At 39.1% G+C, this 25,052-nt stretch overlaps 1 protein-coding gene across 1 annotated transcript; it reads left to right on the top strand.

The window, feature by feature from the left end:
- The first annotated feature begins 17,936 nt into the window (after positions 1-17,936).
- Positions 17,937-23,263, top strand: mchr2b (melanin concentrating hormone receptor 2b). Its single transcript, XM_010737487.3, has 2 exons — positions 17,937-18,578; positions 20,786-23,263. The coding sequence occupies exons 1-2, from the start codon at positions 18,175-18,177 to the stop codon at positions 21,420-21,422; spliced, it is 1,041 nt and encodes a 346-aa protein (XP_010735789.3). The 5' UTR covers positions 17,937-18,174; the 3' UTR covers positions 21,423-23,263.
- Positions 23,264-25,052: the final 1,789 nt, after the last annotated feature.

Genomic DNA, 25,052 nt, shown 5'->3' with positions numbered 1-25,052 from the left:
ATCTGTCCTGGTTCCCCTCAAGATGCTTTAAATCCCTCTCACAGACCAAAGGCATTCAGTTTAGCTTGATAGGACACTGGTAGTCTTGCGTAACCAGACATGCTGAAGAAAGGTGTGGCTGCACCCACCGTCATTCTATTTCCAGGATTAACATCATCCTGTTTATTACATCTTGTCATATACACTGCTATGCAAGGTGATTGCTATCGATCAATGCCACCTAGAAGCCTTAATTATACTCCCTTGCATTAGAAAGGTCTGTCTGTTGGCGAGGCGAACCCTGTAGTTCTCCTTAAAGTCAGGCTGAAAGTGTTATTTATCTTCCTGGTACTGTGGTGAGCCTCAGCTTTACAGTTACTGTAAGTGACTCAGTACTTCATAGTTAGCATTAGGTCAGGTTCCTACTGATTGGAATTGATTTTGCCTTTCCCGTTATCCATTTCTGTGTGTTTGTGTTGATTGAAATTTACACATGTATTTTAATGTGAATGAGACTGACGCATAAGACTAAATGTACATTCTCCGTGTGCGGCTGTCTACAGCCACATCATATATTAATTATGGTGCAGTGCTATTAACTTGGCCAGTGTTGCTGGAAACAAGCCGTGATTAAAAATACATGCTGCAATGATTGAGTAAATGTAGGTAATATACATTCAGGCTCTCATTTATGCACTCTACCAGAGTAAAATGTTAAGCTTGTTATTTGGAGTAGTGAACCTATGTACTGCATCCAGGCACTTTTATCCGAGTGTTAAGTTTACAGTTTAGTATTTCAGATACATTTCACACTTTTTTTTTTTAATGCATCATAATTTTGAGGCAGGTGAGCATAAGGGGCTTAAGAAATATCTTTTGACACTGGTTTGCTCATTGACAGGCTTACAGTATGTTCTTCCGCTGACCTTCCTCCCTGCACTGCACTGAAATGCAAAGTTGTCAATGGCGGAGTGGTAAGGAATGTTGAGTAGCAGAGGACCAGAGTTCAAATACAGATAACATAGCCAGAGGTATAAGTGGGAAACAGTGATACTACTGCTGGTGCTTGTCAAGTTAATGGCTTTAGAACAAGTATTTCTGTAAATAGAAATAATCAGCTAGTTTCAAGTGTGTGGACATTTAATGATGATGTATGATGTGATTGGTAAGTGATGGGCACAATTTGTTTTTTTTAAATAATCCATTATGTTATGTAAGTCTTATATAAAGTAAAAGTGAAACTATATGACTAGGTTTTCAGCCAACAGTCAGCGATGTGTTATGAAATCTGTCTGGAGTCTGGTGAACATCTGATGATACTCCAATTATATTACAACAAATCATATAGTATCTGCAGTAATGTTGTGAATTTCATTATCCAATCTGAAAATAATTACAGACTGCTGAAACTTTCACAGCTGAAAATGAAACGTATCAGTGGCAGATCGAAACACTCCCTGAATTGAATCTAAATGATGTCAACTGACACATGCCTGTGAAAGGTGCAGTACTCATGCATTGTTTTTTATTTCACCTGCTGCTTTCCCAACACTGTCAAACCCGCAGGATGAAAACTGTTAGAGCAAATCTGTCATCAAAAAGAATTTTGATGGCGAATCATCCATCATGCTCTGACACAAGGCTATTGTGCTGCAATCATGAATGTGTTTACCATGGTCCATTTACAGTGGTAGTGAGTTAATGTCACTTGTATCATGTGCTCTACCTGCAGGTTGTAAATGCATAGGCAATGGCCTGTGAGTGGCAGAGGACATCATAGCTGGTCTCAGCTACACCATTTACAGTAATATGCTGGGTTATTGTAAATAAATGACTGGCCTTAGGTGTGTGTAGCCATTACAAAAGTACAGAACACAGGTAAAAAAAAATCACAAAATCATTCACATGAACAATTTTCACATAGAGAGTATTTTCCTCCTTTTTCCTTTCTTGTTCCCTAACAAACAAGTCGAGCATTTGATTGTAATGTTCTGGCTTAACAAAGATGAGATTGGTATTTATTTCCTTTTCCATTATCTGCCTCTTGATAACAACAAGGTAAATTATTTTGTGATTATAGTGGACATGGGAAGCACTGAGTCAATCAGTTTCCAAATGGAAACTGGATGGAACAAACTCAAACTGAATATGGAGAATCTGTCTCCAGGGTCACACTAGATAGATAGACGCCAGGTCAGATTTTCTGCATGCTAAACAACTTTTAGATGGTTCTAACTCTCTAACTCTCATCCAATGGATCGCTCTGGCCAATTCAAAGGTTAAAGCTATATTGAGAGCCTGTGAAACAAAATAGCTGGGGAGAATATTTATTAAAAAGCAAGAGAAAACCACTCTGCATGGGCCCTGGTTATAGTCATGGTTGAAATTCCCACACAAAGCTTTCATCACAATGCTTCACTGACTTTGATAAATTTCATCCCACATTGCTTCAACCCAATGATGCCCGGTATCCTATACTCACCCACAAACACACACAGGAGTGTAGCATGCACCATCACGTAAATACACATGAGAATTCAGACAAAGAGAGACAGTATAGATTCAGTGCCTTTGGGACAAAGAACAATGAATCCAAGCTTCCTTGCTCACCATTTGATTGAAAACGCTCTTTCCTGTGGCTTTTTTACTGTCACCTCCAGGGACCGATTGTCCCTTGTGCATGACATTGTCTATCTGGTAAGTATTTGGGAGAGGTACTGCACAGTGATGTGATAAGTTTCGAATATTAGCATGTTCTTGGGTGAAATCCTCTCTTTCACCCATTCTTCTAAACCCTTCTGAAGAGCTTGCATGCCATAACTCACACAGCCACCCATGCTTTGCAGCCAAGCCCAGGAGCTTCCTTGTAGGAGATTAAAGAGAAAAATACTGAACGCATGGAGAAACATTCGCTACTCTGAACTCGTTTTTTCACTGTCAAAGGCAAACACATGCACAGTAACATATGAAGACAGAGGAAATTGTTTGCATGCAAACAGTCCAAATATAGTGCTGTTTTCTGCTATTGAGATCACTGAGGCAGTGCAGACTGCTGTTTTTATTTAATGAAAAATGATACAGAACTTGCAGTTTTCTATAAAACTCTGATCCGTCCACTCCTCCATTATGAATACACATCTTCCCATCAGCTATCATCGTGAGAGATACGGACCTGCTAAATTAAATCCGGCCTGCTGAGAATAAAGCTATTTTTACCAGCATCATGAGACTGAGAGTCAATCCAAGCTGGAGCCGCCTATAAAGAGGAGAGGCAATCTTGGTTCTGAATGGGTCTGAACGCTCAATCAGCAATATACTGCACTCCAAAGGAAATAAGGCAACCACTTCAATCCTGACATTGATTTCTTTCTCTTTCCTCTCAAACATTGTCTTCATGATCACAGACAGTCACATAACTCCACATTATACTCACAGAATAGGTGCCTGATAATATTTTCAGGTGAAACATGCAGTGCTATCCGTGCATTTAGATTTCTATAGCTCACAAATTGCTGATTTTGAGGCATAGCTCACTTCCAGCCTCACTATGGTTATCAAAAGCTCTAATGACTGGGCACAACTGCAGACCAATGTAATATTGCATCAAACCACAAGAGGGGGAGGCACCACCTATTTTATTCCCAGTAGCTGAACATCAGAGCTGGTTTAGATGACAGGCTTCATGTAAAATGCAGAGTGGAGGATGGATTGTGTGCTGCATTGTCCTGTTTGAGAGGAAATTTGCAACATGGATCAAAAAGGCATGCACTGGACAAATTAAATGCAGGGATACCTGAGAACAGAGACACAAATCAACACAGGCCTGAGCCAGCCTGTTTTGATAACAGCTATAAACCCAGAGGCTGCCAGTGATATGCTCCACTGACTGCAATCTATTATATAAATATGCTAACATTTTACGTGCATGTCTACTATCTGCTCAAATCTCTATTTTGCAGCAGTAATTTAGATTTGTATCATAAACTGGGAAATAAAAGGGATGAGGATGACGTGCAGTGTTGTCACTTGACCAGTAGGTGGAAATACATGCATATTAAGTGGCTGAGTCAGTGCCAAACAGCTTTTGCTGCAGTGCCAGGAGCAGGAAGAAGAACCTTTAACGTTTTAAAGCAAACATTTTCTTCTTTTTCTGAGCAATAATTGTTATGGAAAATGGATATTGATTTTAAAATAGTGTAATATACCATCTAGGTACTACTGATGCACAAAATGTATTCACTATGCTGCCGAAAACCCTCCAGTGTTTGTTTCTATGAGACATGACTCAGGGATTTTGCTCTGAAGTCTGGGTAATTCTATCTTTTCATTTTTTTTTAAGTAATTTGAAATAAATGTTTAACATTTGACAAATTATAATCCTCAGCAGTAGACTGACTTTGTTCAGTTGCCATGGAAATAATAATGTGTTTCCTTAATGTAAGCACCTGTAAAATATCTCATTCCCTAAAGCATCTCAGCAGTTGACAAAACAATCTCCGTTTAAGGTCCACTCACTTAATCTGGAGCTTTTGCCTGTATCAAATCTTAAAAATGTGGTACTGTATTATAATTTAGTTGTGTAACTCAACTAACTTTATGGTTTTCTGTAAATTCAATCTTTGCTTATTTGAATGTGAGAACATGTAAGTGTTTAATAAACTGGCATCAGAAGAACACTGGCATCTTTTCCTGTGCTCTAAATTAAATCAAATACAAATAAATATAGATTCTCAACAAAAAAGAACAACACAAGCATACTTGACAAATAACTCTTGTTATGAGACTTGAGATCATTAAGAATGATAAAACAGAACTTCTGATCTGATGGATTCCTTATGCACAGGACCATGCTGTAATCGATATGTCCAATGACGTGATACCAGAGAAGAACTCCTTTGTTCCCATCGTTTCCTCCACCTGATATGCTACAAATTACAAAAATGTGCCTGTAGTCACATGTTGAGGTGGATGAATGTCGAATATAACAAAGACAGTCATCTGTCAGGTATAAATTATTCCCCTGTGGTGCACAAAATCTATTATTGATTCCCGATAGTCTAGGTGCTTGACCATATCTCCCTGGTGAAGTCCACAGAGGATTATGTTTAGGGTTGGCTGCCGGTCGATTTGCTTGCAGTGACGCAGTATCTACTCTTGTGAATAAAAAAAAGATGTTACCTCGTAGTACATTTTGTTTGATGTTCATTTTTTGATCTGAGGTAAGTTGGGCAGTTGCAGACGAACAACTTTGGTTGTTAGCATGTGCATTTAAAAACTAATCAAAGAAACCTGCTTGACCACCAGCTTCATCTGCATCAGCACCTATTCAAATTATTCATTAAATTTTATGGCTAGCCGGGAAAAAATTTGCACAACCCCTAGCTGATTGGAACGACTGCGTTGGAGCCTGTGTATTACTCATAAATATAGCAATAAAGATGAGATCAACAAATGGGCAGGGTGGATGCGTGGGGGGGGGGGGGCATGCCACAGAGTTATTTGCAGACCTTAAGGCATGTGTGCTGCATACTGATAATGCTGAAACTCCACAGGCTCTGTACGAATCCTCAGACACCACAGAGAGGTGAGAGCTCTCGCTGTGGAGATGGTGAGCACTAATTCATAAGGCCCACTCGGTCCAGCAGGATCAATACTGCACACTGGTTGTTGTTTTTTTTAAATACATCTTTGAGGTAAAAAGAAGCTGCCTGAGTTTTGTTTATTTCTGGAAATCTGATCTGTGCACTCATAGTGTTTACACAATAAACCGTGTGGAGGCATTTTATACTTTAGAATAAAGACACTTTGATGCCTGTCAGGGGGAAAAAAACATTTGTGCTCTCCATGAGGCCTTGAGGAATAAAGTAATTATACCATTAAAAACTCAAAATGACATAAAAATAATAGCACTACAAATTTGTCAATTCAACAATGCTGCGTTTGGCACTCCACGTGTTGAAACAGCAACGGGGTATGGCAGGAAGACAAATTGTGATTTTGTACTTTGATTGCAGTTGCAAGAAAAATCTATTTTAAAAATCTGTAACCAAATGTTGCACACGCAGCAGTATGAGTGATTGATTTTCCATATATAGCGAGTTTGGCAAACATATTAATGGATATAGTTTTTGAAAATATGAGAGAGCAATCAGTCACTGCCTGGTGGAACATCAATGGATCTTCAGGAGCCAAGACATTAATTGGAGCCCGGACAGGAGGAATAAAACTAAAGAGATGAAAGGGTCTTGCTCAAAAGCTGTGACTGAACAAAAGTTCAAATGTCTCCTTCAATGGGCTTATTGATACAAATGAATCTGTAGAGTACAGCCAGGAGAATCGGGTAAGAGTTAAGTTATGGTACAGACTTAGGATTATTACAGTCATTATCCTTCTTTGACACGACTTTGTTTGATTTTCACTTTACTTTAACGTCACTTCACTTTGCCCTTTTTTTCTGGAATGACTCCACCTATAGAGGCAGCTCTGCAAAAGATTCTTTAAATGGCAATGACAATGATGCTCCTTTAAACTTTTAATGAATTTCAACTCTAAATGCTTGTCCTAATCCTAACCTTAAGTTATTTTTGTGGAAACCAAACCTTAACCACAACACTGTCACATCATGAATACTGATGTACATTTCCAACAATGATTTATAACGGTTATGAAAGGCACAAGTTATGACGTCGTAACGTGTCTGACATGTAACCTTTCCCTGTGAGGCCATAGAAAATAAAGTTACAGTCTGTTCCCGTTGATAGTGGTGGCAGATCAGAGAATATGCATGTGTGTGGTTGTATTGTAATGCATTTTGTTAATTAATGTGGAGGACGTGTTGATAAATGTGGACTCTGATTGTATGAAACGGAGAATTCTTCAGTTCAACTGCATGAAATCCTCTCAGTTGACTGTCTTTTGACTGTTCAGGCATGTCCACAGCACACTGCGCATACATATTATACCACATGTGCAGCAAAAATAATGTTTTACTCTTATCGCCACGGTGCAAAATAATGACACTGTATATAAATGTCTGATTTAGTGCAAACCAACAACTGCTTATAAGCTGTATGAAGGTTTTCCCTTTCAGTTGATTAGCTCTCTGTACAGTCATGCAAAGATTAAAGGTGTGTTCTTATTTGACTGACATATATCATTAAAGGATGAGTTTGCATCCCAGAGCCACTGTGGTTCATGATTAAATCTTGAGCATCCAGCATAAGACCACACAATTCTTTGTGCTTATCAGCTGAAACAGGCTGAAACAGTCTGTTGTTTCTTTCCCATTCTCCAGACATACCTCGAGCTTGTTTTGAGCCTTCCTGACGTGTTCCTGACTTCCCGGCAGTATGTTCTAAATTTGCCAAAAAGTCCCCTCTCAGTTAGGTGAGTCCAAAATATATCTGCTGAAGAGCATCGAGGAGGCGTCCCAATCACACCATATTCAGCGCAGAGGAGCAGTGGTCCTATACTCTGAGCTCCTTACATACGGTGTGTATCTCAGCTCCTCAGGCAGCTGATGAAAGAAGTTCCCAACTCGACTCGAAAGTCAGGCACAACTCCCACATCTCTGCAGCCTCACCTCACCAATGTACTTTTCACTGTCATACTTCATCTTAGCCTCCCCTGTGATCAAAACTCAGAGTGGCTTGAACTCCACTCATTTGGGGGGTGCACCTTCAAGTTTCCCCTTTTTTAAAGAAATGGGAGCAACTTCAGTCTGCAAGTCCTGAGGACTATCTCTCCACATGAGACCAGAAAGGCATGTTTGCTATGACAACCCAACGATAATCCAGTTTTCCAGTTTCCAGTTTTTTTTTGTATCTTCTGTTGAATCTAATCCACAAAGGGCAAACGACATTGTTGAACCAGATAGTGCTTTGCAAGAATAAGAAGAAAAACGGATAAATAGATAGATGCTCTGAATTTTTTAGACCCTTCCCAGTTGTCTGAGTGCATATTATGCTAATTTCCAGCTCTGTATTCTTATTTTGGGACTCCATTAGTGTAGCTTTGCATAATTCACAGTCCTAAAACAACCTTGTTTATCTTATAATGGCTCTCCATCTCCAATCAAATAATTAGAGGCCCATAGAGCATGCGCAGTGCTTTGTATTCATTTATGTAATTTCTTTACAGCGGGAAGTGGCTTTCTTGGCTTCATGCGCCACTGGGCAGCTTTCATAGTAATGAAAGGAGCCCCACCTCAACGCAGCATCCAGTAAATACATTCAGGGGGCAGCACCCAGTGGTTGTGAGTGAGTCTTCATCCTCTTGCATCTAACAGCTACAGTAACTTTGCATGAAAAACAGCGATATGGGGCAGTGAATGTTCAAATGTGACAAATGTTCTGTTTATTACACCACAAATGAGACCCGAAGGCTGTTAACCGTACAAACAACACATGACTTTTATGACTTTATTCACTGATTCTGGTAAAACTGGATCATATTTCAAGGAGAAAATATCTATTTGGTTTTTTCCCACTGATGGCCCCCGGCGAATCTGCTTCAACTTTGAGGAATTTACAGACTTTCCTGAAGGACAGAGCTCTGCTTGTTGTTGGAAGTTAGCCACTTTAGCTGTTAACTGCTACCGTAGCTGCCGTTAGCTACTCATCTCAGTTAGCCATGCAGCTAGACAGTCGTATTAGGTGACTGTCTGGTGTGGGAGCTCAGACACTGGGAGAGCGTTGGTGTTCCTCTTGCACAGGAGATTTGAACTGCTGAGAGGTCCAATAGCAGTTAGCAGCAGTAAGTAAAGATATGATATCTTTCACTAAACTCAGTAAATGAGAGGCAATTAAGGCAGAAAAGTTGGAGTACATCAGAGAGAAAAACATAAAATATTAAACTTTTCTTCACACCCAAAATAAGCAATTCCCGTGAGCATGCAAACATTGAGTATAACAGTGTCGAGCAGAGCAGTTGAAAGACAGACTGAGCGGACGGATGGGCATGTCCCTGTACTTTGTGTGCATGCTGTGTGGAGCAGATGACCATCTCATTTACATGCTCCGATCATTTATGGAGACAAAATGTCTGTTGATCCGCTCAACACTCATATTCTCGATAGCCTCCAAACACCTTCGGAGCCTATCAACCGATCAGTTGGCCTTTTTCACAGCAAGACATTCACAGTAGGAAAAGCACAGATGTAAATGAGGAAATTAATGATGGCTGAAGTTCATTTAGCTGCTTCAGTTTCAGGGCCCTGGTATTGTTCATGCTGGTTCAATGTCACACTCCCATCTGACACTTGAATAGAAGTGAGCCATTGTTAATGCTATTAGTAACACCTGTGCTTTTTCCTATTGTGACAAAGTGCCTGCTGTGATAAAGGTGAATAGTGTCAAACGCAGGAACGGTATCTAGCAGGAGTCACACTCTGCCATCAGAGCGGCCTCTGTGGAGTGATCTGTAGAGATCAGATACAAATTAATCAGTTATGCTGTTCCCCAGAATATGTTGTACAGGTTGTACAGACATTAGCTTCTCCAGATTGTTGGACAGGAATGGAAGTTTGCTAATTGGTCTATAACCATGAGGATCTAAAACACCACAGTGACCTCTAACAGAAAAATGGCAAGACAAAGTGTCCATCACATTTATCACAGCTGACATTATGACTTGTCCTCCTGTCATCTCTGATAAAGGTTTATTGTAAGAGTCTCGTGCAGCTCCAGACCTGCTATTCCACACCTGTCCACCAGCCGTCACTAATGAGTTTCCTGCTGTGGGTCCTCATCTGACCCTTCTTGTCTTCGTCAGTATTTATAGAAGGTAGCGGCCTGCTGTTTTTGTTTCATTCATTACTACATTATCTTGAAGAAGTTAGGACATTTTCTAAATTAGAGTCATCATTTGGTCACAGAGTTCAAAGACGTGCGTGTTAGGTTAACTGGTGACTCTAAATTGCCAATTTGTGTGAATGTGTCAGCCCTGTAACCAAAGAATTGGTGCCAGTGCCAAACAAGAAAACAAAACAAATATTTTTCAAAGTATGCTTGCTAGTACTCACTCTAACAAGAGTCAAAGAGAAGCAAAGAAAATTTGTTTGCAATAATTGTACTAAAATCATCACAAGTTATTCAATGAAATTCTAAATTTTTGAAAATGCAAATTTCTATCACATCTCTTTCACATTTTGCTTTTAAAGTTTGAAGGTACAGAAATATTTGCATGGGGCACAGGGTTCAGGAACATTGTTTTCCTATCTGAGCTTTGGTAACCTCGGTCAAGAAAAACATAAACCCATCTGATAAGCTTATTAAAACAAATCAAGACCAAATATAAATCATCTGATGTGTCACTGTTAAGAGTCAGGCAGCGACGGATGTCCTTGTCCCTGTGCTCAGTTGGTAGAGCAGCTGCCCCGTGTACAAAGGATCAGTCCTTACTGCGGCAGCCCAGGATTCAAATCTGACCTGTGACTCTTTGCCCCATCTCTGTCTCCCCACATTCCTGTCACCCTTCAGCTGTCTCTATCCAAAAAATGTTTTATTTATTTATTTAAATGGATATTGTTCCTGTTATATAATGAAATAATGAATAATATGTTCATCATCTTTGTCACATACATTAGTTAAAGTTAACTGCTTCAAAGTACCGTTGATACGAGGAAGAATAAAAAGTCCTCCTAATTTTCTGAATTTTTATCGTCTTCTTCTTCTTCTTTCTGTATCCTGCAGACAGAAATGCATCACTTTCCTCTCAGCTTGGCTCAAAGTGTTGAATAAAACACCACCATTGATGTTGTGTTATAGGCTTATACAAGTCATGGTACATGTTTCTCATTATATTATGGAGAATATGAAGCTGAAGGGCATTTTCTTTGGAATATATTCATCCCATAACACCATTACATGATGTATGCATCACCAGTGTTTGTATTATATCAGAATTACATCTAATTCTGTGAAATATGTTCATGTCCTTTGCCAAGGCACAATTTCTTTCACAAATCAAAAAAAAAAAAAAATCTAATCTACAATGCAAAGCATCACAGACTTCTCTCTGTGCTTTTATCTTCCCAAATCAATATTTTAAAAAGCATTACACATTAAATCAGATCAGATCAGCTGCTGTCAAATCTGTGCAATTTGAGGCTAAACAGAGACACAAAATATCTTTATTCTTTTTCCATTTTTTGGCATGTAATAACCAGCCTAACTAAAACTAGATATTTTGTGTGTCAGAGTTAGAGCAGACGCCAGACGCAAGCTACAAGAAGACACAGTACTTTCTAGTCTGAATTAGAAATGGGAGTACTAGATAAAAACTCTGTAAATTCTGGTGATGTCAAGAGCCTATAAGAGTGTTTTTTTTTGTGTGGCAATTCTTAGAAAATTAATGTAGAGTAAAATGGGGTATTTGTAACATTAGAATAGATGTGCGGTTACTTTATAAAGGAATGGATTCACCACATTGTGTGAATTCATCTTGCTCAATCCCCCAGAGGAGCTGCAGAAGGAGATCATATGATTGTCCAAAGATCCTCCACAAGATCTGTGTCATCCAGCAGCCAGTAGAAAACAAAACAAGCACGCGAGAACCAAGGTTATTATAATTATCTAAAACCAGACTAGAATTTACTGACGCTATGTAAAAAAACATTTTAGTCAACTGAAATTTAAAAAAAATGAAATATTGTCAAGCTGTCGATTAAATTTGTCACACAACAAGCATGAGGCATCAGGGCATAGTTATGTTTAAAGAGACTGGGATGTCTACATGACTGTGAGTTGAATTTTGCCCGACAACATACCAAACAATTAAAGCTAAACATTTTTGAACATTAGAGATGAAACTGAAATAAAAATAAAACCTAATGACAAAATCAGGACGATAATAATGCACTATGGTCAGACTCCTTTAAGACAAGCGCCTGTCAAATCTCATTTGGTTTCTGATTCAAAGAAACGATTTTTTCTGACACGTTGTTGACCTATAACCAGTTCAGAGTGGCAGAACTGTCCTGCTGGGAGTGAGTCATAATCCGATCGACCATCTACTCAGAATAAATACGACGACAACTTGCGTGAGAGGACGCTGTCTCTATATGTTATGACAGGAGAAAACAACCTCAAGGCCATGTAGATGTTTAGTTTTGCGCAGGATTACATTTATTTTTATTCACATCTTTTCTCTCTGTGTGTGAAAATTTCATGAATATTTCATTCGGGTTTAATCTGAGCGAGAAGTGAAAACAAAGAGCCTAGTGTTATACAACTCACACAGTGCATGTATTGTACATGTGAAGAACTAAACACTCTCTGGTTATTTACAAATGAAACAGCAAAAAATAAATAAAATAAAATAAAAAAACATTCATAGGCAGAGGAGTTATGTAAATGAGGCTGCACACCAATGGGAATCCCTCGAAAAACATAAAAACATTGAAGTTTCCCTTCCTGTCATCACATGTCTTGGGAACACCAACCCTCTGTCTTGCCTAGCGTTAAATATAAACTAAATACTGACCTGAGCATGCAATTAACATTAGCAAAGACCTAGAGGATTTACTGAGATGTTTATCTTATCTTGACAAAAGATCATATGACATCTGAGGCATGTGATACTATTAACTGTGAACCAAACAGGGCAGACTACTGTTTCATTTATGTTGCTTCATGTTTTCTTTCTGGTTTTGTGCCCAGCATTAACAACACAGCTTTCAGACTAGCTCAGCTGAACGTGCAACGCAGGCAAATACATATTTGTGACCCCCAAATGACCATATCTATGCATTAAATTACAACATGTCTGGTCTGACATCTGCAGTTTATCAGACAAATAATTGTTCTCTACTAATGCATTATCGAGTCCCTCTCGATGCATTTTAGTTCACATTCTCATAATTTAATTACAGGCCCCAGGCATACCAGCATCTCTTCAATTAAAAATGGTCTTAAAAAGTTAGTTAAGCGCTCTGTTATTACCATTTCATTTGTTGGCAGTACGTACCACTCACTGTTTTTCAGTGCCATCTCTACAGAGTGTATTTATGGACACAGAGCACAGGATGTTCCTGTTGTGATGCTTGATAGATAATGATATGATGTGACAAGTCAGCAATCACTGTTTGCGTCTGTCTATTAAAGCTAACTCATGGGATGCGTCTGTTAAATCATCCAAATCAAATGTGGTGTGGCACATTAAAATACATACAGTATGTACTGTATCTGTGATTCTCTATATGTGCACACATTAATGTTTTATATACAGATTTCTATATATATCTGTGTGGAAAGTAAGAATCGAGGTGCATTGAATACACAGTACCCTGCATGTGAATCCAGCCATCAGTCAAGCGAAAAACACTTCAAGATGAAAAGCATTCTGTTATCCCATCACCCTTTAAGTGACACATAAACAGACACAAATCGATGAAAAACACACACACTGGCGTTGCCTAAGCTATCTTGTTGATGTGCACCTCTAATACTGAGCGACCACACCTCTCTAAAGACTTTTAACCAAACGCCATCAGCTCTGAGCTACTCTCTTTCCATCTTTACCTGAGGAATGATGATCGCACTAATAATCAGTGCCTAACGCTCCCCGTCAAAGAACTTAATGTCACAGGCAATTATACTCTAAATAATGAGTGCTCATCGGGGTGATGCAGTGACATCAGACAGAGACGAGCGTTTTGAACTGTGGAGGACAGACGGTGTAGTCTGTGAAGAAACAGACATTTATGCTTCATTGAATCAATGCTGGGCTACTTACTAGGCAAAGCAGGCAGTGCCTTTTGGTTCTTAGGGGAAAACTGGATTGTGGGAATTTAAAGGAATAATTGGACAATTTGCAGAAAACAAACGCTTCCTCACTGAGAGATAGATGAGAAGATCGATACCAGCTAGTGTGGTTCTGTCCAAAGGTAGCAAAACCTGCCTACCAGCAACTCAGAGCCTCACTAATTAGCATATAATACTTTGTTTGTGTTTGTTTGTTTTATGTGGTTTATGTGCCAAACAATTTCCTAATCCGGGAAGTTATTGATCCCAACTGAGTAATGGTCAGTCGGTCAGTTGCCAAGCCAGGCTAGCTGTTTATTTTCAGTCTTTATGCTAAGCTAAGCTAAAACAACCTGTTGCTGTCTCTAGAGTGAGAGTGTTATCGATCTTCTCATCTATTATGTAAGAACGCGAACAAGCGTATTTCCCAAAATGAACAGAAAAAAAAAGATCCAAGTCAAAGGACAGCCTCTAAACTAGAAAGCTTTTATTACAGACAAAAATGGCCACAATATTATTTTTCAAGTGCATCTCTTTCAATTATAATCTCTGCCTATATAGGTACAGGCATTGAGAGTTATAATAAGTAGTTAATGTACCGAAAAGTGGGCTCTAAAAGCTGCTTGTCCAGTTCCTCCAGTTTTTTCTAGTCCATAAATATAAAGTGGTGTGGACTCCTGTACGTCCATGAGCTTAGATAAAAATTAAACAACTTAAAGAAAGGATTCAAATTAAAGACTTAAACTCCCTAAGAATCAGGTCTGACTCGAGAATAATGCTGTTTGTCAGATGGATGCACACAGTCTATTTTAGTCTTCAAGCCAGATAGGTTGTTATTGACAGGAACAATATGTACAAAATGACTTTCCGGCTCTATTTTCACAAGAGCATATAAAATTCAGTAAACATCAATTCACTGCTCAAGCCCAGACATATTGTTATCGCACAGAATAAAGCATAAAGCTTCTCGCTGTGCTGATCACTTTGAGGATTTTGTGTTGTGCTTCTGCTGTTGCGTCTGTCCTTTTAATGCCATACTGTGGGCTTTATGTGATCTGTTTCACATTTTATGAGTCACCTCAGGCCACTGCGGTGTGCATATTATATCATTCATGAGGACCAACATATTGTAATTGCTTACAATTAAGTTGTCCAGGACTCCACTGTCAAGAAGTAAGTAATCTGTATATAAAGCGTCTTTTAAAAAGCCAGGACTTTAACGCTAGGATTAACTATTCTCAATTAAGAGCTACTTTGGGTTTGATTCATACTGTGAAACTGGCCATAAAGGTCTTTACACTTTAACAAGCTGTCTTTCAGGTTGGAGTTTTATTGAGCGCTCGTGTTCTTTTTCAGCAATGTCTCACTTCATATTCGCACAGGTGCACACCTTTGCACTCAGGAGCTGACCGGGGGGCAAGCACTGTCGTCTGGTGTTGACCACTGTGCAGATGGGAGGTGCGACCCTACTAACCCCCGTCTTGCACGAATACTCACGGTGTCAGTTGTTGAAAGAAAGAAAAGATTCACTGCTCCTGTTAGATGATTTGTAGCAGGCACAAGTCTGACTCACTCTTGAGTAACCACTACGGTTCATACTAATACCAATAGTAATGTCTTGTGAAAAGTGGCATTAGTGTCTTATATATTTGCTTTGTTTATCTCCATAGTATGTAAGACACAACAATCACATGGTGCATGGACAGATGAGGAGCATATAATTTCTCTGAAGAGGAGAAAACTATAAAAAAAAAAAAATAAACCACAAGATGTAATAATGTGTCTCGTGGTAATGAACTTTAGTATGAAAAATGGGGGCAAAAGGGAACCTTTCAAGCTGATTACTGAGAGCAGATAGAAAGTCATTTCCATTGTGTAGAAAATGTTAATGGTCTACAGTATTTATGAGCAAAATCTTGACTTTAGCATCCTGCTGCAATTTCCCACATTTTCCAAACTGGCTGTTGAGGATGTAAGTTTTAATTATGTATGAGTCTGACAATCCGAACATAATGGTTTAATCTGCTGTCAATGGGATGCAAAATTTGAAAAGTGCGGCGGAAAATGTGAACCAAAGTACAGACACTTAACAGTGAGGGGGCAGTGATGATACAGAAAGTATTTATTGTAAGCTGAGCTGAGGAAGAGAAATGCAGGCCGGGGGGAAGCTTGGGGATGGCTGTGTGGGTTTGAAGCTGGGAACCAGGAGTTCAGGCTTGGACTAGAGAACTGAAAAGACTGGGGGTCCAGGGCAGGGAAGTGAGGCTGATCAAACGGGATAAAAGGCTGTGGAAAGGAACTGAAACAACACAGATGGGACTGCAGGCTAACAGGAGAAAGGGTTAGAGAAGAGAAAAAAACAGGCAACAACAAGAAAACTGGTAATGCATGAAAAAAAAGGCTTAAAGCGTAGATTGACTGGTGCAGAAGCTTCGATCTGGCAGGGATGAGTATTTGTAGAGGTCCTGATTACTGAAAGGTACGGCTGGCATGGCTCTGCTGTGGCTCACAATCAGACACACACACACACACACACACACAAAAACGTTTCACGACTTTGGAAACCCACTGAGTCCCTTTAGACTTCTGCATCATTATTCCTTCATCATGATTGTAATAGTTGACTGAGAAATCAGCATGAGTCATTTACGGACATGACTGGATGAACACACCGCTTGCTGGGCTGTCATTGGCCCTGACTTTCAAACTGACAAAAAACATGCAAGTATTCGACTTGCAATCATATTAGCTGCTCTGTGAAGCTATATTTTGAACTAAATGGTCATATCGGCATGCTGACATGCTCATAATGACAAGGCTAACGTACAATACGGACTGAACGCAAAGTATAATTGACACTAATGGGAACTATTTGGCAGGTATTTGGTCATAAATCAAAGTATTTTTGGGGCTAATGGCATCAGGTGAAATCAGGGGATCATTGATGTTCACTCAACCAGAAATATGAACCTTGTAGCGGCCAGTCAGGAGAACAGTGATTAGAATACACAGTCTAGGAACCATGAATGTCTAACATTTTGCCCTTGTATCTCGTAGATGTTGGTGTACACACTGTGCAAACATACATAAATACAAAAATTGGATTATCCATGGACCTCAAGGTCTCCTGAATGCAGATCCTCCTTGTAAACTGGTCGCTTTATTCCTCTCTTGTCTGTGGTTCCAGTAAATCTCAGAGTATGAAGTGAAAACTGGATGGTTTCGCTGTTTGAGTCTTGCAGACATTTTGCCGCTCGACATGTTTTGACTTGTAGATACAATCTTCATAGCCACACTCATTCACTCTTGTTTCAATCTCTGGTAAAGAGAGAGTTATACTCACAGATCTAAACTGAAGAGATCAAATTATGATAAAAGATGAATTAATAATGTGAATTTTATTCCGGGTGGATTTTGCTGTCAGGAGAGGGGAGAGGTGAGTTCAATGAGCTTGTTGAAGCAGGCAGAAGTCTCAAAGTGTATTTTATATTAAGTAAAAAATAATGAATTATTGTGCACTTTTAACAGTAGATGAAACAGAAAAAAAGCATCATAGGGGATATGAACAATAGGTAGCTTGAAGCCAACATGAGGAAATATATTCTCACTGACCTGTGGTCAGATCCCAGCAGAGTTTTCTCACAGCCTCAGTATAAGGCTATCACAGCAGCCTTTAGGGTGAATTCGACATTTAAAAAAATAAGTTCATTGCTAGATAATCATCATTTGGGAAAAAAAACAGAAGGTTGGTGTTTAATAGACCTTGAAAACCTGTGCTGTAATTGAAATCTAGAAACACACATCTCTTTTATGTAAAAATAACTGAACCATGCGTCTTTATTAAGTCTCAGTTTTGTCCCTGTTCAATCCTCTTATCCTTTAAACAGTAAAATTCATTGTTATCTTTAGTCATATTTATTGCCATCTTGTAGTTTAAACATGAAAACCTTTGAAGTCTGTATCTATCACACTTGGACAACATGTTACAGTTGTTAAACATGAAGCAGAGTGTGAATAAGTTTGGTTGTTCTCCTCCTTTAATCTAAATGCGTAAATCAAAGTGGATTTATAGCGTTCAGATTCGATTTTTGCTCTTTTCATTCGCGTCTGTTATTGCACGACAGAGCGAATGATCTTTGAAGGGAGGGAACTAGTGCTCCCTGAGGCGCACACTGCGTTTGGCACAGCGGACGCGCACGGTAAGTGGACAGATCATAGTTTGCTTCCTGAGATAAACATGTTCCAGGGGCCATCCACTGTCCACATAAAAAGACTTGATTAGATTCTACATTTTCCTGTTTCTAATCACATATCCTACAGTTAGGGGAATCCAGGACGGGACGAACTTCAGCTGCGCTCTTGGAGAGTTTGGAGACCAGACGCCGGCTGTTCACCGCCCGGTGCGCGCGTTAATTACAGCCACAACTGAGGCGATTATTAAGAGGATCTGAAGATGAACAACACGGACATATTTTGCAAAAACAACCAAACTCTGAACTTTACTGACCCGGCATGTTCCAACTCAACCTCAAAATCTTACAGCCACGTCGACATCACCACTTTCATGCACATATTTCCAACCATTTATGGCATCCTGTGTTCGGTTGGAGTTATAGCCAACGGACTGGTGATCTACGCTGTGAAAGCATGCAAGAAGAAAATGGTATCGGACATCTACGTGTTGAACTTGGCAATAGCCGACATGCTGTTCTTGCTTGTGATGCCTTTCAACATTCACCAGCTGGTCAGAGACAGACAGTGGGTCTTCGGAAACTTTATGTGTAAAGCGGTTGTGGTGGTGGATGTGAGCAACCAGTTCACCACAGTGGGAATTGTGACTGTGTTGTGCATTGACAGGTAAGTTATAAATCCATCCATATCACAGATCTGATGCTTGTCAATGTTTTATAATTCATTCAAAGAAAAAGTTAGAGGTGTTGTATTTAAAGCACAGCAGTACTTTGGAAACAAACATTAATAATAATGACACTAACAAAAGGTTATTATTTTTTAGAAAATAGGTAAAGATATTTAATTTCCCCTTGTTACTCAGTGTCAAAGAGGTAATCCCTAAACACTGCATCTAAAAATATACCAGTGGAGTTGGGTAATCATCTGTACAGCCCATGAAGACACAATGTTCCCTGCATAAATGATGTACATGCCATGTTTATGATCCAAACACACTCAGGAGATTTAAATTTGTCTTTATGCCAAGTGTCAGACTGATAAACATCTCCATTTGAAGGTAATCACCTGAGCAGGGGAACCATAATGTCACACATCTTCAGTATAGTAAACATAATGTGCCTTTACAGGGCCACTAGACCAGCTAATTGTATTTTGATGACCACCTGTACAAGACAAATATCCATTACTAGCTCCAGTAGTTTACTTATTAGTTTAAATGTATCATCATTTCCCTCAGCACTGTTTGAGGTAGCTTTGAAATCAAAACAATGTCAATGAACTGTCCTTTTTAAACTACTTTAATCATTTTGTTTTAGAAAGTTACAAAGTGCAATACTGAACAACAGAGATCAAATCGAGTCTGAACCTTCTAAACAAGTGATTATAGGCAGCTCAGTGTTAAAAAGGAGATAAAACTAATGATCATCGAACAAACACAGAAAAAGCTATCTTGTGTGACACCGCAATACGTTTGAGGAAAATCAAAAAAAGGCATAATTTTAGTGTTTAAAGTGTTTCAGGGGCTCATTAAATTCGTCCTCCTAATTCAGTGAAACTACTGTGATTAGAGTTTTCCATCGACAGATCCAATGATACCCCTTAGGCCATCATTTATTTGAGTTTAGGAGCAAAGTGTGAACAAAGTTAACTCCTAAGGTCAGTATTGTCAAGCTGTATCTGTTAAAAACACGCATGTTCAGTCACCGAGGACTTTATCTATTTTTTCTATCAGATATTAAGACACATTCCAAACTAACTCAATGGTTTTGCTTCTATTCCCCCGGGTCGTGCCTACAAAGAGAGGGTTGTTTTAATCAACACAGGAAAAAGTTATTTTTGCTTGATCCACTTTTTTGTGTCAGACTGTGTTTCATGTCATGGTGGTTTTTGAGGGTATCGACATGACACTGTTTCCAATTATAGCAAGGTAAAATACAAAGTATAGAGTGTTTGTTGACACCAACTTTATATAGGCTTAATAATAGTGTGGATGCTGTAAAGATAACCATAGATACACAACAGCAATCAGTAATCTACATGCACATGGTCCAATTGATGCCCTTTATTGCAACTGATTCTTCCTTTGTATGAGTCTAAACTAATGTAAGCACATCTATCAACCTCAGAGCATAAAACATTGAGTTTTCTCGACTTTGGGATGTCTGAAGTGTAAGTTTTGATCATATCAATATCTAATTCATGATTCATGATTCCCCCATGATGCTAAAAAATATATTTATTTAACTCCAACAGCGGACAACAGCTTCTGTTAACAACCAGAATGCTAAACTCCTGAGTTATGGTCTAAGATAATTGCAATTTAGCAGGATCTCCTGCAGAAAATTGAAAAGAACGTTGCCATCTTAATTGTTTCCACGCCCGTTAAATCTTACCGGGCACGACCACAGAGTGACATGTAGACAGCAAGTGGAAATAAGTAATTTGTTCCACTTACAGCAAATGACACTTTGTATAAGTTATAACAAAGTGGTCATTTATGTCTCGTAAATGTCCTAAAGATTGGAGGTCAATTTGGACTGAACTAGCCGAGCGGCTTCTCAAATTGAAACACAATCATATGCAGTATCCAAATGGAAATGTGCTCATGTTCTACCGCTAAGTCACCCTGTCTAAATTATCCTAATTTGTCACCGTATTCATCACTTCACTGAGCACGTAGAATATTGAGAGCGTATCTCTAACATGGCACACTAACATTTCATCATCCCAGCCTTGCCTGATATGATTCTCTGAGCTTGTCAAGTATGAAAATGACCTCTTCAAGCAAAGCTAATGTTCTTTATATGCACTTAAGCAAAGTCGCATCCATCATTTTTTGAGTCTAGCTCTAAAAAGTGACTTCTTCCTTTTAGGTACATCGCTATTGTCCACCCCACCTCGGAGAAGAGGACAATCCAGTGGACTGTCATCATTAACCTGTTGGTGTGGCTGGGCAGCTTCCTCCTCACCGTCCCGGTCATGCTGTATGCCAAGGTTGTGCGCAGAGGTCATTTGGAGGTGTGTATGATGTACCTGGACGGGCCTGAGGACATGTACTGGTACACTCTCTACCAGTCCATCCTGGGCTTCATCATCCCTCTCATCATCATCAGCACCTTCTACTCCCTCACCCTGTACCATGTCTTCAGCTCCATCCGTCGGGTCAAACGTAAGCAATCTGTTTGGGCTAAAAGAGCCACCAAAATGGTCCTGATGGTTATCGCTCTGTTCCTGATCTGCTGGTCGCCCTACCACGTCATTCAGGTGGTCAACCTGACCAACAACAACCCCACTGTTGCCTTTGTGTACGCCTATAACATCAGCATCTGCCTCAGCTATTCCCACAGCTGCATCAACCCACTCATGTTGCTCATCTTCGCTCAGAATTACCGCGAGCGTCTTTGCCACAGAAACAAGCTGTTCAGCTCCCACTTATCCAAGATCACGGTGGTCAAAACGGATGGTTCCAGTACCACCAATGATCCCAACTACCGCTGTACAGTCATCTGATAAGAAATATATAATATTTCTAGATATATATATATATATATGCACATGTAAATGTGAATGGTGTTGCCTTGTGAATATTTTTCAGCTCTTTCAAGTAAATAAGTCGGAAAATGACGCTGTACAAAAAACTGGGTGTGAAACTTGAGCGGCAATATCAGTTTGACTGAAAAAGAAAAGTAACATAGAAGTAATGTCAAAGATTTTGACATCTGCAGTGCAATACTGACTGACTCAATCGCAGTCACATGTAATCATGCCTCAAAATAACAACCACCTCCTTCTGCTGATGAAACCAGTGTCTGTCCACACGCCAGCTGCAGAACAAACTCTTCCCTGCAAGAAAGGGGGGCTCTGCTTTTCCCCTTCAGTCCTCCACGACCATCTCTCTTTACTCATACTTGAAGGATGAACTTCCATTTCACACATCCACCCTCGTCTGATGACTTGTTCTGATTATTATGATTATTATATTAAGTGTTCATCTACCTAGCACTTCGCCTCTTTTGATTGACTGTTATTGCAAACAGCAGAGAGGACAGTTATTATTACTTTTATACACCTCACACACTTAAGATCAACCTGCTTGCTCCACTCTTTCATCTGCTTCATTCATTTACATAACTTTCTTCTCTATGCCTGCTTATGTATTTATTAACCCATCCCCATTTGTCCTTTCCTCGTTCAGTGACGGATTAAATGTCCTTTTTTTGGTCTCATTCTTTTATCTTTCAAAATATTTATTTTCTCAATATTTTCCCAGTTATGGGTAATAAGTTTAAGGAGATTATCCCCCATTGTTGGCAAGGAGGCAGCACCTCTGGCTCAGCCGTTGTTTCCTCAGGGGGGATTGTTGTAGTCTGTCCTGGCAGATCCTGAAAGTTGTCTTAAGTATCTGCAAGAGGCCAGCACTCTCCCAGGGGTCTATGTACAGCCCTAAGCAAACCACAGTAATAAATAATTGTGTGACTAGCGGTTCCAACCCACCTGACCTTTACATGAGCTTTTGTACCCTGTACTGTCGCCAGAGGTGTCTTTTTTATTTAGTCAACTTTAGTTTATTTATTATTATTTTATTCTGTTTTTTAGTGTATTTGCTCATCCTTCCTTCTCTTTGCATCTTCTTCTTTTCTTTTTCATCATAAATGCACACACATACATGTTTTGTCCTGCATAACCTCTCTTAGCGACTTTAACTGCCTTGCATATATTATCTTTATTACCATCATCATGATATCTATAGTTTTATTGTTTTTATTTGAACGTATTAATTTATTTTGAATCGTTTCCTTCTTTTTGAAAATGTTATACGTGTTGCTTTTTCACCTTGTATACTCCTTTCTATGTATTTTATGTCTCTATGTTCTGTCCCTTTGCACCAAAAAAACAACAACAAAAACAAAGGTAGTCAACAGAAACTCGAAGGCAAAAGCCACAACATCTACTGCTCGGAGGGAGGAGAGGGACACTAAAAAGGAAGGCAACTATCTCTGAGCTAAAACTAGAGGGAATATCAGCACTGACTTTCAAAGATGCACAGATGAGAAGGGACGCTGAGGAGCGACTCAGATGTGGCTCTTTCTTTTCTCTTTTTCTTGTTTTCTTTTGGACTAGAAGCTTTCATTAACTTCATCAACCACAGGCTACATCCAGTGTTATGTTAGTGACAGCACTGGAGTGCAGCCTTTGGGTCACTTTCACTGACAAACATTAACAGATTCAAGTGTGAAATGTGTTTTCCACCATCTGTCTTACAGCTTTCTGAGGGCTTGTGATATATTTTCCACTTCATAGCTGTAGGTGTTGTTGTTTGATGAAAAATATTAGCTTTGCACATCATGACAGCTTCGATACTTTCTAATAAGTAAACCAGTTAATTTATTAAGGTAAAAAAAATAAGCTAAATGATAAGGTAATAAATAAGTGCGAGTTTTGGAGACACTTCATTTACATTTTGTAATAATGCAGTTATACATGTTGCTGATCCGTTAGCAAATCCTCAAGGGTTTCTCACTTTCTAATTAGCAGTTATTAATGATAACAAGTCGTTAATGAAAGGTTTTAATAATTGAGTTTAGCTTTGTAAATGTTAGATAGACAGATTTTGGTCCAAACTAGCCAGAGGGAGTCTGTTCTGATTAATGGCGGATTTTTTAAAAATATTAGATTTATTAACCATTATAAAGTCTTTAGTTACAGCTTATAAACCATGTTATCCCAATTATCAAGTAAAATGTTTATCTGATGACAAAATTACATGCAATATTACCATGCTTGTTGTAAATATAACATTTAAAGAGAAATATGGGTTTCTCATCATGAACACAGATTCAGAGCCTGTTATTTTACTCTATAGTCTCGGTTCGTTCTAGGCTCTAATCGCTGGAAAATGCAGCATTAAACTCTTGAGACTCCTTTACACCCAAAATAAAGACAAGCAACAATATTTTAGGATTGTCAGAAGAGGCTTGTGGTGACACAGTTGATCCTAAATAGATCCTCCTTCTTTCTCTCTTTGGTAAAAACTCCTGAGCTGCAGTTACAATGATTTCAACATCCTGTTGTCAGGTTCAACAAATACAGACAGGTTTGAGAAGATTTGGTGAAATCATATAGTTATATGTACTGATTTAAACAGTGTTGGTTGTCTTCATCTTAAGAGTACTGCGGTGGTGTTAGGATGTTGTTTTAATGTATACTGTTCTTTATGCGGTGCCTGTTTTTTTTTGTTTTTAATGTAAAACTAATCACTCACACTGGTCAGCAGCTGTTTATGTGTTCGAGCTTTGAAGAGCATCTTTTGTGACAACGACCTATTTTCTGCTAATGGACCCAGATGACAGATTCAGTGATGCTGCAGAGACAAAGAGACAAAAACACTGTCAAGGACAGGTAATGCTCTTGCATCGATATCATGTCATTTGCTATGTACATTTTCATAATGAAAAGTGAAACGCAATGTACAGGAAAAATTATATTTACATTTTCCTTAGTCACCAGAGTTATTAAGTGTGTTTACAGTGGCACTGGAGCACTAAATGTGATGTACTGTGTGTCCCGTACACAAATAACATCTCCATGCGTTCAAGCGGCGCACCATACTGTCATATTATTCTTCTCTGTGCTGTGTGCAAAGATTGTAGACATTGTTTTTTCTTCGGATCAAAGCTGGATTACCAGCTGGGCAAAGTGAGCAACTGGGCCGTGTGGCCTTAGGTTATTTCTCTGAAAAAATTTTAATATGCAATGTTGTTTGGCAATATTCACATGAACACAAAATAAACTGAACTGAGGCAGGTGGCTTCTGCATTTTTTACCTGATCTCGAGGCCACATATTTATGAAAATCTAGTTTTAATACCGTTTAACTGGGCACTGTAGTGATGTGCCAAAGACAGAGGCTGAGATATTCTGACTTTTTAATCCTTAGTATTAGTCTCGCTCCAAAACTCTGGATCCTACATCTCCCATAATGCAGCTAAAAGAATCTATTTGTAAAAAAAAATGACACCTCCTCAAGAGCCAAATATCACATTATACAACTGTTTACACTGTTCCTAAATAAATTTGAGTGTAATCAGATAATCAGAAACTAACTTTCATAAGCTAAGGGGCGGCCCACCGCTTATTTTTG

This window comes from Larimichthys crocea, chromosome I (genome assembly GCF_000972845.2).
Source record: "Larimichthys crocea isolate SSNF chromosome I, L_crocea_2.0, whole genome shotgun sequence".
In the NCBI taxonomy this organism is placed as follows: domain Eukaryota; kingdom Metazoa; phylum Chordata; class Actinopteri; family Sciaenidae; genus Larimichthys; species Larimichthys crocea.
Note: the sequence above shows the minus strand (reverse complement) of the source record. Positions and strands in the feature narration are given on the sequence as shown.